The 11,486-nt window shown below is 39.4% G+C and overlaps 2 protein-coding genes across 2 annotated transcripts; both read left to right on the top strand.

Moving 5' to 3' along the window:
- The first annotated feature begins 121 nt into the window (after positions 1-121).
- On the top strand, positions 122-7,745 carry LOC114155658 (dynein intermediate chain 3, ciliary). Its single transcript, XM_028035649.1, has 12 exons — positions 122-482; positions 1,542-1,703; positions 1,864-1,982; positions 2,781-2,923; positions 3,662-3,775; positions 3,844-3,983; positions 4,737-4,859; positions 5,662-5,885; positions 6,503-6,638; positions 6,718-6,864; positions 7,059-7,286; positions 7,368-7,745. The coding sequence occupies exons 1-12, from the start codon at positions 300-302 to the stop codon at positions 7,614-7,616; spliced, it is 1,968 nt and encodes a 655-aa protein (XP_027891450.1). The 5' UTR covers positions 122-299; the 3' UTR covers positions 7,617-7,745.
- Positions 7,746-8,349: 604 nt separating this feature from the next.
- On the top strand, positions 8,350-11,429 carry LOC114155676 (zinc finger protein 219-like). Its single transcript, XM_028035672.1, has 2 exons — positions 8,350-8,868; positions 10,182-11,429. Exons 1-2 carry the CDS (start codon positions 8,676-8,678, stop codon positions 10,868-10,870), a joined length of 882 nt encoding a protein of 293 aa, XP_027891473.1. The 5' UTR covers positions 8,350-8,675; the 3' UTR covers positions 10,871-11,429.
- The last annotated feature ends 57 nt before the right edge of the window (positions 11,430-11,486 follow it).

Raw genomic sequence — 11,486 nt, 5'->3', positions numbered from 1 at the left:
ATTTTTACAATTATAATTACCGCATACCATATTTTCAATTTAATAGGGTAAAACCGAATAATAATTGGTGAAATTAACTACATTATTTATTTTTGAAAACTAGCCGTTAAAAGAAGTTGTTGCCATGGCGGCGTTGCTAGGATACGACAAGCCGCTCCGCCGCCATTGTCTTTTTTCCCCTTTCAGTTAGAGTTCGTCTTCGGTTCTTTGGGCAAAGTTTTTAGCCCGGTTTGCTCTGAGTCCGTCCTCCTGCTTCTCGGCGCTCGTCCCCGGCGGCTGCGCGGCGAATCCCGCCAGCCATGGAGATCACCTACGTTTACACGAAGTTCCGCCGGGAGTTTGGCCGTCCGGGTCTGTTCTCCGACCGGGCTGAGACGGTGATGGTGGACATCCAGCCGAATCCGAACCTGATCTCCAACTTTGTCGTAAAGACCCCCAGAGACCAGGCCACGCAGGCCTGCGTGGACATGTGTGAGCACCCGGTCGGTTTGCCTTTTAAATTCATTTTTAAATAACGGTTTTTGGCAACACTTTCTGACCGTTTCATAGTAAATCACCTATTTGACATTATTACTTAATTATGTGGGGTTGTTATTATTATTATAAGAGATTTAGGAGAAGGGAAAATAAATCATTGTAAATGTCAAATCAGCAAATTAGGTGAAACCTACAAAATAAATGCAAAACTATAAAGTGCAGAATCTGAACACCTGTTCAGCTTTTTAGTAGCTAGATGGAGCAATCAGGTGGTTCTGCTTGTGATGCTGTGATATCTTTGGCTCTTTTTATGAGCAGAAAGTTAACATTAATAGGGGAAAATATTTTTTTTAGTGTTTAGCTGCTTTTTTATTTATGTTGTCGAAATAATTGTAGCTTCTGGGTGAACCAAACCAGGTGTGTGAAATCTTAGCCCCTCCATATAGCAACAGAAATATGCAAACAATTGAAAATTATCAAAGTTTTTCTAAAATCATTTAAGATAAATTTAAAAAAAATAATTAAACATCTAATAAAATAATTTAATATAGTGTATAAACATGCTTTCTATGCCATATTTTCATTTGATTAGTAATTAGAAACTACTTATTTAAGTTAGTTGAAACCCTATTAAAGATGGGAACATTTTATACATAAATGAATTTAAATTCTTATGCGTATTGCAGGTTTACAGTAAATTAATATTCTTTTTATACTTTTAGATCTTGGACTGTTGCTTTATAGACCAACCTCTAACATTGAACCTTATTTTGTCGTGTTAATTTATGAACTTTAAACGAGCCAAGTTAATAAACGTTTTTCACATTACGGTAACATGATGCAACATCTCTGAGAAACATGTTGTCTTTGCCTTCTGCTTAAGCGACATGTAAGTGGATAAAAGTCTAATTTTAGCATATTCTGGTGGACTTAATAAAATTATTCCTAGCTGTGAAAGTATGAAAAGTGTCTGGAGGAAACAGTGAAACTATCTGACGTTTTTAAGTTTTCAGCAACTAAAGATTAAGCCGTGTTAATCTGGGTAAAATGTTTGCTGTTTTCAGGTAAACACTGAGCGCTTTGAGTCCAACAATTCTGGCGTGAACCACATGGAGGGTGCGTGGCCAAAAGACATCAACCCGAGGGACCTGGAACAAACCGTCCGCTTCAAGAAGAAGATTGAAAAAGAGGAAAACTACGTCAACAGCCTCGTGCACCTGGGCTACGTAAGATCAACTTTGGTCCAATCAGCAACTGAAAGTCACCGCTGCTTTCATTTATTTGATTTTAAGTCTTTCCATTCAGGTGAAGATCGTGTAAAGACAGAAAATGTTGTTTTATCGATTTACCTAACCGCTGTCCCTCTGCTGTCACCATGACAACCAGGTGATGGACCACTGCATCAGGCAGAACAACACCATAGACATCTACCAGGAGCACTTCAAGGAAGACACGATGGAGAAAGTACCGGAGTTACCGACAGCGAAGACCATGTGCGTCTTCAGGTAAATCTGACCAAGCATCAGCGCAGGGCTCAAACTAACCATTGTTTTAGTTATTGATTAATCTATCGATTACTCTGACGATTAATAGGAAAAATTTCCACATTATGCAGATTTTTTATATAACCACTTCAGCCTTTTTAAATTGTATTAAAATACATTAAATGCTGCAAATAAACAAGACATTCAGTTCAATTTTTAATAAGAAAATAAACATTTTCTTGCATAAAGTGCAATAGCAGCATTCCTTTAGTGAACGCTTGTACCAAAGGATTCAATTCATTTCAAAAACACTTTATTGTTCCTGAAGGGAAATTAAATGTTGGTGTAATTCATTGAATTTTTTCTGCAGCTGAAAAATATTTCTAACATGTTAAAGCTTAAACCTTTCTGCTTGACTTAACATCAATACGGTGTAGGGATGATCTGGTGATTATTTTTGGATTAACTGATTATTAATTGGATATCAATAGGTGTTTAATAAGAGATTTATTTACAGAATTTGAACCTGGTGAAGATAAAATTGCCACTTGAGGAGTTCTTAGAAGGAAGAAGGGATTTTTTTTTTTACCTTGAATGGAAAATTTATATATTTTTTGTACAATTTTGGCTTAATATCAACTCAGTGTGTTGTTCTTTCAGAAAATGATCCTTTTTAGAGTCTGTATACGGCAGTTATCAATCTCGTATTAAATTAGTTGATTATTTCAATAATCAGTTCATCACCATTAATTTGATTAATAGTTTCAGTCCTACGTCAGACTGATTCAGACTTTGTTCCATGCTTCACGTCTCCCTCAGAGATCCTAACAAGGTGAAGCGTACCATCACCGGCCTGTCGTGGCATCCCGATGGTGGCAGGAAGTTGGCGGCGGCGTACTGCAGCCTGGACTTCCAAAAAAGCCCCCCAGACATGAGCTTCGACTCCTACATCTGGGACCTCGGTGGGTCGAACTTCAGTCACAGAGGCCTGGTGAAGTTTCCTGTGGTTTTTCTCAACACAATATAACCAAAAACCTCCAGTGGTAGTGGCAGCATCATGCTGTGGGGATGCTCTTCTTCAGCTGGGATATTGAAGGTGGTTATAGATGATGGAAAGGTGGAATAATTGGTTCGTAAAATAATTATTAGTTGCAGCCCTAAGGAGAAGTTTGTTTCTGATTTAACTTCAGACAGTGGGTAAAAAATTAATTTAGTGTATGTAAACTTCTAGTTTCAGATGTAGATGTTTCCATCTAGTCTGACAGAGGGCAGGATATTAAAACAAACGTGCAGAAATTAAGAATCCAGGTGTGTAAATCTGGTGACTGAGAGGAGCTGAGAATTCAGATTATCTTTAGTGTCATTAAACACAACATCAGAGATGCATGCTAGGTCACAAACAGAAACCAGCTGGATAAACTATAGAACAAAATAATATAAAATAGAATAAGAACCAGATTAAAAATGGGAAAGGCTGTATAAATATGAGTGAATATAAAAATATAATATAATATAAAAAAATACATACCATTAGACCAAAGAATTTTATTTAAAAAATCAACTTTGCGTTATTTTGCTTTCACTTCACAGCTCCGAGCTCCTCTTGGTCTGTCAAAAAATAAAGCTTTGATATTTGCAGTTCTAAGGTAGAAACGTATTTCCACCTCAACCTCAGATTTGTTGGATATTTTGTCTTCCAGAGAACCCAAACTACCCTGAGATGGCTCTGAAACCAGAATCTCCACTGGTTTGTCTGGACTACAACCCGAAGGACCCCCACACTCTGGTGGGGGGCAGCTACAGCGGGCAGATTGGTGCGTTCACATTCAGGATTCAAATCATTCCCAGGGTGGAGATTTATCTGTGGGTGCGTTTGTTTTAGCCTTCTGGGACACCCGGAGAGGAAGCCAGCCTGTGGAGTATTCTTCTTTGGAGCACAACCACAGAGACCCGGTTTACAAGATCATCTGGCTGCAGTCCAAGACGGGGACGGACGCCTTCTCCGCCTCCACCGACGGACAGGTGGAACAATCCCACACAGATGAAATCATGTCTTATAGGTGGATTAATATGGGACTGAATCGATTGATCAATTATTTAAATGATTGTTAATTAATTTACTAATTGTTAACTTTGGTATGCACTCAAGAAAAGGTCATCTGCTGAAAGAACAACCCAGATATTAAGATATTAAGCCAAAACTGTACAGAAAAATATATAAGTTTTGCATTCAAGACAAAAGAAACTTTGTCTTTTAATACGTTTAATTCAAAACTCTTCAAGTAGCATAGATTTAGCTTCATCTGATTTAAATTCTGTAAAATAAAATCCATTGAGCTCCTTTTACCATCGAATTATTAATTGGTTAATCCAAAGGTAAGCTCTACAGCGCATTGATAAGTCAGGCTGAGCTTTTCACCTGTTGATGTTAGAAATATTTTTTAACTGCAGGTTCAACCTTTGCTACTTATTTTCAAACGTTCACTGAAGAAATGCTACTTTGTTGCATTTCAGACAAAACATTTTTTTAAAGAAAAATAATTGTTTGTTTATTTGCATTTTTTAAATGTTTTTGCTTGTATAAAAATTGTTCTTATCTGATTCAAAATAACTGATGACTAAAATGATCGTTAGTTATTGCTTTAGATCATAGACGGCTGGACGAGACCGAACCGGACCGGTCAGTGAATGATGGAGGGACATTTGATGGATTAATGGAGATGTCCTAGTTAAAGTAATGAGCCTTTGAGAGGACGGTTTATCTTCTCTTGTCAGATTCTGTGGTGGGACGTTCGTAAGCTGAGCGAGCCAACAGAGCGTCTGGTTCTGGACCCGAGCCGGGAGGGGAATCTGGACCGGGCTTTAGGTGCCATCTCTCTGGAGTTTGAGCCCACCATGGTGACTGTTTGTTTCTGTTACTTTGTTTTTGTTCTGTTCACAAACCGAAACTGCAGTTTTAACATTTATCCATTCAGAATTAGAACATTATTAAATTAGATTTAATGATTTCAGCATTGATGAATTAAAACATTTTAAATTGTTTAAAATTTAACGTCAACAGGAACTGCCACGTTCCAAATAATAGTCCTCATAGTTTAATTGTTGTTACCATAGCTACAATCTGATGCAATGAGTTCAATCTTTGTATTTGAGGTCAGTTTAGCCAATAATGCATCTCAGCAAATAATAACCAATTATCACAGATTGTTTTTAAGCTCAGCCAGTTAAACATGGCCGCCTCTCCCAGATTCCTCCAAATCTGTGTAGGAACGCAGTTAGTTCCTGTTTAAAATATGTTCTTAACAGGAAGAAACATCTTCAGCTTGAGGCCGGCCTTTAGTTAATTTCATCAATAATTGTGTCTCTTATAATTTTAGGACATTATTATTTGTCAACAACCTGACTATCTTACCTTTTTTATTTTGTTTTTATCACATAAAGCACATTAAACTGTCTTGTTTCTGAAATGTGCTTTTCAAATAACCTGGACTTCACTACCTTACCTTTATTTTCTCCCCTTTCATCTATTAAAATAATAATAATAATAATAATAATAATACATCCACCTCTGCACAAGCAATCAATCGATGTTTAGAGCTTAAGTTACAAAAAACAAGACTGACTTATTTTTAGTGCTTTTTTATGTAAGTCTGCTGGAAGCTAAATGTCAACATCCTGATCATGTTGATGTTTCCCTCAGCCAACGAAGTTCATGGTGGGCACAGAGCAAGGCATGGTGGTCTCCTGCAACAGGAAGGCGAAGACTCCAGCCGAGAAGATCGTCTGCACCTACGAGGGCCACCACGGACCCATCTACGCCATTCAGAGGAATCCCTTCTTCCCCAAAAACTTCCTGACTGTTGGGGACTGGACGGCCCGCATCTGGTCAGAGGACATCAAGGAGTCCTCCATCATGTGGACCAAGTAGGAATCCTCAGTGAAACTATTTCATCAATATTAAGGAATTATTTTTAATCATTTCTTAAAAGGTTCTTGTAAGTTAGTTTTGTCTCATTTCCAGTTTGCTAAGATATTTGCACTAGAAACCACATCAAAAATATCTGCTAAGATTTTGTGTTTTTGCAGTGTAGTTTCAGACGATGCCAGTCTGATACAGAGAAACAGCTGGTTTGACGTAAAAGATTTCTTTTTTAAAATTAAAACTCTATTTCATAACTCTGCACCAAGCTTGGTCAAATATGTAAAAACAATTCTTTAATTTGCTCAATCAGTGCAGTTAGGAGAATAACAGCCAATGTAAAATAAATAATAAAGGAACTGAAAGAATAAACTGCATCTCAGTTTAAATCTTCTGTCAAATGGCTCAGAAAGTACAATTATTCTCTATAATGTGAAATAAATAATAAACATGACGCCACTCAGAGCACAAAGCACAGAATTAGACAGAATAGATCAGGCACATTGTCACTGATCCAGATTTTTTTCCAATATCGTGACCGATACAGATATTAATATCTGTTCGGTGCATCTCTACTAAATACCAGTCTTCAGTTTTATTCCTCTGGGGTTTTGCGCTCCAGGTACCAGATGTCCTACCTGATGGATGCCTGCTGGAGCCCAGTGAGACCTTCTGTCTTCTTCACTGTGAAGATGGAGGGTGTGCTGGACATCTGGGACCTCCTGTTCAAACAGAGAGAGCCCACGCTGAGCGTCAAGGTGCTCCGATCCCACCAGAACTCCCAGCAGCGTCTCCTCTGCTGAGTCAGAATCACCGTGACGCTTGCTCTGTCTCCAGGTTAGTGACAAACCGCTGTACAGCCTCCGTATCCAGGACAACGGCCAGGTGCTGGCGTGTGGCTCCCACAGCGGCGAAGCCGCGCTGCTGCAAATCTCCTCTGGACTGTCCACCCTGCAGAAGAACGAGAAGAGTCTAATGGCTGCTGTAAGAAAAACAAAGCATTTCCTGATCAGAGATTTCACTTAGTAACAAGATAAACTAGTAAATGTAGTGCCATGTAAAAATATTCTAAAACAACTCCTGCGTTTTTAAGGAAAGCATTTAAGATTTTGTTTCACACTGGAATAAACTTTATCCACCAGCATTCTCTGAAAACATTTTCCTGCGTTATTCTGCAGATGTTTGAGAGAGAGACGAAGCGAGAGAAGATCCTGGAGGCCCGTCAGAGGGAGATCCGTCTGAAGGAGAGAAGTCGCTCCGAACAGAGCAGAGAGGACGAGGCGGGGCGAGAGGACGGAGACGACGACCCCGAGGAGCTCCTCGCCAAGGTTGAGAGCGACTTCTACAGCCTGGTGGAAACAGAGATGAGGAAGAGGGAGAAAGAGAGGAGAGCGGCAGCACCACAGGTGAGGAGAGACGGAGGATCCTTTGGTTATTATTCTTATTGGTCACATCTGTTTTATAATCTGTTTCACTCTTTCCTCCAGGAGGAAGAGGCCTGCGATGAAAATGAAATGAATGATGAAGCAGAAGATGAAGTGAAGAATGAAGAAGATAAAGTAAAGAATGAAGAAGATATAGTGAAGACTGAGGCAGAAAACGAAGTGAAGACTGAGGCAGAAAACGAAGTGAAGATTGAGGCAGAAGATGAAGTGAAGATTGAGGAGGAAAATGAAGAGAAGAATGAGGCAGAAGATGAAGTGAAGAATGAGGCAAAAGATGGTCAAACTGAGTAATCCTTATGAATGAAAACATCTGTCCTTCCTCAAACTCTTCACCTTCGTTCCAGTTTAATGTTTTTCCATTCACTTGTTATTTGCATCTTAGTTTTCACATTCTGGTATCATTAAACTGAGTGCAGTTCATCTGTGTTTGTGTGATCTGTTCATACACCATGGAGCACTTCATAAAAACTGGGTTCCTCAACAGTCTGGAAAGGTTTTACAAAGACAAGCAACAAAAATCAGGCTGGGGAAAAACAATCAGTCTCTTGTGTTTGTAGATTTTAGACTTTAAAACTGATCACTGTAGAAATAGGAACTTCATTTCTGTACTTTAAAGACTGGCAACAAAAAAAAACAGGACTAAACCACTGAAATCAAATACTGAAACATTGTCTATTTTCAAATTGTACAGACTTTTATTTTCTACATATATATTTTTATTTAAAGTCTATATAAAATGTTTTTAATGTTTTAAGATTTAATGGGTGGATGGATATTTGTGGTTAAAGTTAAGGAAAATGTATTATAATTAATTTCAGTTTTTTAATCCTGATGGTTTAATTTATTTTTGGCACTTTTTAAAATACATTTTAAATCATGAAAATACCAAACCAGGTAAGTCAGAGCATACGATGGAGAAAATAAACAAATCTAATTTTAGATTTGCTACTTTCACAATGCTGTAAAAATAATGCTTATTATACTGATCTGTAATCAGAAACAGAAATATAGATACTTTATTGATCTCACAAGAGAAAATATTTTGTCACAGCAGCTTTTAAAACACGAACAGCGCAGTTTATAACATAAATCACGATGTATCAGAAAACATGTTATAATAGTGCCGAAAGACTCCACTCGGGTTTATTTCAGGTCAAATGGTTTTAGTAAAACCAAAAGAGGGCAGAAAAGTGATTAAAATAAATCCAAGCAGCCGCAGAAGCGAAGAAGAAGAATTCCGGAAGTCCTTCTGTTTACTTCCGTAGCGCTCGTTAGCAGCAGCCGGTCATTCGGAGCGGCTTTTCTCCAGAATAGCCCTGTTACTCCAACCTTTTCCCCCCGGAAGGCGACATGTCTCGGTCCCAGAAGTTGCGTCTGTTCGTCACTCAGCGCCTGAACGCGGCGGTCGAGGAGATTTTGGCGGCTTTTGAGGAAACCATCGTGAAGTACGAAGAGGAAGCCGCCCTCAGCCAGCAGGTGATCTCCCGCCAACACGCGCTGCTCTGCGCCCTGGACAAGACCGTGATGGAGGCACCGGCCGCAGGTGAGCCTCCACTTGTCAGTCCACAGGGGATTCTGGGACATGAAACCTTCTGCGATGCAGACAGACTTCCACCAGCAGGGGGAGCTCAAGTTGTCCGGTAAAATGGCTGTTAGTACTCCTCAGTACCTTTGAAAGACACTAAATTGAGGCGGGTGTTTGAATTTATACTTTTTAAAAAGGAATGAAAGTTTTTTTAGGAACTTATAATAAAATTTATTTAAATTGTTCTTTATTTATCGCAAAAGGAAATTAGATGTTGTCGAATCCCATGTCATTCTAGCATCTTCACATACAGTAGATGCTGTGGGCAGTAGCAGTCAGTCTTGCAACAAATCTGAAGAAGCCTCTGACTGAAGCTTAATTTCTGGGCAGCTAAGACGATATTCCACAGTAACATGTCCCGGATGACAGCATCGGTTGTTGGGAAACACTTCTGATCCACCTGCCGCTCCTCTTTAGAAAACCAGGCAGAAAACCAGGCAGAAAGATGTTGGCGACTCTATTTCTTTTTTCAGTACTACTACTTTGTATTTTAATTTGAGAACAGTTTTTGGCTTCTCTATCCACCTCTGTATGTAGAGCGTCTGCACCAGGAAAGTTAAAACAGAAATATTGTGAAGTGCATCAGAAATCTGAAATTCGGAGTTCTTTTCAACTTCTGTCAAATGCTAAAACCAAGCAGCTGAACGCTCACACACAGAGACTGACAAGCACACATTTAACACACCACGAAGGACAATTTTTATAAGGTTGAAACGATTAATGGTGATTAATCGGGTATTGAAATAATCCCCAACTAATCTTGTAATCAATTAATCATTAATTGTCATATACAGACTCTTAAAAAAGGTCATTTGTTAAAAATGAAAACTCAACATACTGTAAAAATACAAATTTGCAATCCAATTATTGATTTCTTAATCCAAAGATTAATCAACAGATCATCTCTACATTGTATTAAGTCAAACATGAAACTTTGAGCTTTTCACACGTTGTTAGAATATTTTTTTATCTGCAGATTCTTTGCTACAAATGATCAAGAGTTCAATAAATGAATGAAATGTTATTGCATTTTAAGCAATAAATTGTTTATTTTCTTATTTTAAAAAAGACTAAAATGTTTCTTTTTTAATATTTTACAAACTAGGCTTAAGTGAAAAATCTGCAGAATGTGTCAACTTTTTATGCAATTGATCATCAGAATAATCGATAATCGATTACTGCAGTAGTTTTTAGTTGCAGTCCTAGTTTTGCATGGATGTGCTCTGTCTGAACTCAAAGTGAATCTCATATTTACTTTTATTTTTTCCCAGATGTCTTCACACAGCAGCTGCTGGATCCCAGAGACGACCTGCTCCTGACCCGTCTGGACCAGAACCTGCTTCTTGAGCCTTCCTGCCATGTTGAGGTCAAACCCGAGGAGACTCTCCCCCCTCTGGACGCGGCGGAGATCATCGAGTTCACCTACAGCTCCCGGCCGTCCGCGAGGCTACGCGACGGCGTCCACCCCGTGCCGGACCCGGACCCGGACGTCCCGGTTGTGTTGTCGTCGGAAACCGAAGATAGCGACGACTACAGCAAAGGCTCGCCCGACCCCGGATCAGCCCCTCGGGAACAGCCGAGTCGCCATGGCGACGGGTTCAGCTGCCAGGCCTGCAGTCGCGCCTTCAGTGCCCGCAGGTTTCTGTTCAGGCACGTCAGAGGCCACCTGCAGGACCCCACGCCGGTCTGCGGTCTGTGCGGGGAGCAGTTTGAGGTCCCTCGCGTACTCAAGCTTCACCTCCAAACCCACAGCAGGAAGAAGGTTCTGAAGAACCGAAGCAGAACCCAGAGAAGAGCCAGGCGGCTCCAGCAGGTCCCTGACGTCAAAGAGCCGGAAGCCCAGAAAGAGGAGAACCCAAACCGGACTGGCCTGAAGAAGAGGAACCGGGGTCGGCCTCGGAGCGACAACCAAGACCCAGACAGTCAGAAAGTTCTGAAAAAAAGGAAGAGGAAACTCTAAACCTCTAATCCCGGCTTTTAATCCAGTTTATTCCACACATATCGACTGCAGCTTGGTTTTCACTTTAACTTCTGGATTTTCTATTCTGATCTTTGGTTTATTAGGTTTTCTACTTTTAAAAAGTACTTTTTTTTTCTGGAAAAAAGTTCCAGAGAAATTCTGACTTTTTCCAAAATTCTGTCTTTAATCTTGTGAGAAAAGTCATATTTTTTTTTATCATTGGCCCTAATCCTCCTCCAAACAGCATCTGTGGTTGATGGAAAAGTTTGACCATAAAGAGAAGAAGAAAAACCTAAAAGCTTCAGGTCTTAAACATGAAAATGTTTCTGATTAAAGACGATAAACAGAGATGAGATGGAAGGACGGCGACTTGCTTTTCTGAACTTCTCCTCTTAAAATTAATTTAAGAGGAGTTTCCATTCAGAACCAGAGATCGTGAACATAACTCTGAAACACAAAGTTATGTTTTTTATCAGTTATGTCTCAGATGAGATCAGTTTTAATTAATTGTTTGATGCAGAAATTTGGTTCCACATTAAAAACTTTAGTACCAGTTGAAGTGGCTCAAAGATTATTGAATTTAAACCTTCCTCAATCTGAGAAATCCAGTTAAAAC

Source organism: Xiphophorus couchianus, chromosome 13 (genome assembly GCF_001444195.1).
Source record: "Xiphophorus couchianus chromosome 13, X_couchianus-1.0, whole genome shotgun sequence".
NCBI lineage: Eukaryota > Metazoa > Chordata > Actinopteri > Cyprinodontiformes > Poeciliidae > Xiphophorus > Xiphophorus couchianus.
The sequence above is the reverse complement of the archived record's forward strand: the minus strand, read 5'-3'. Positions and strand labels throughout refer to the sequence as shown.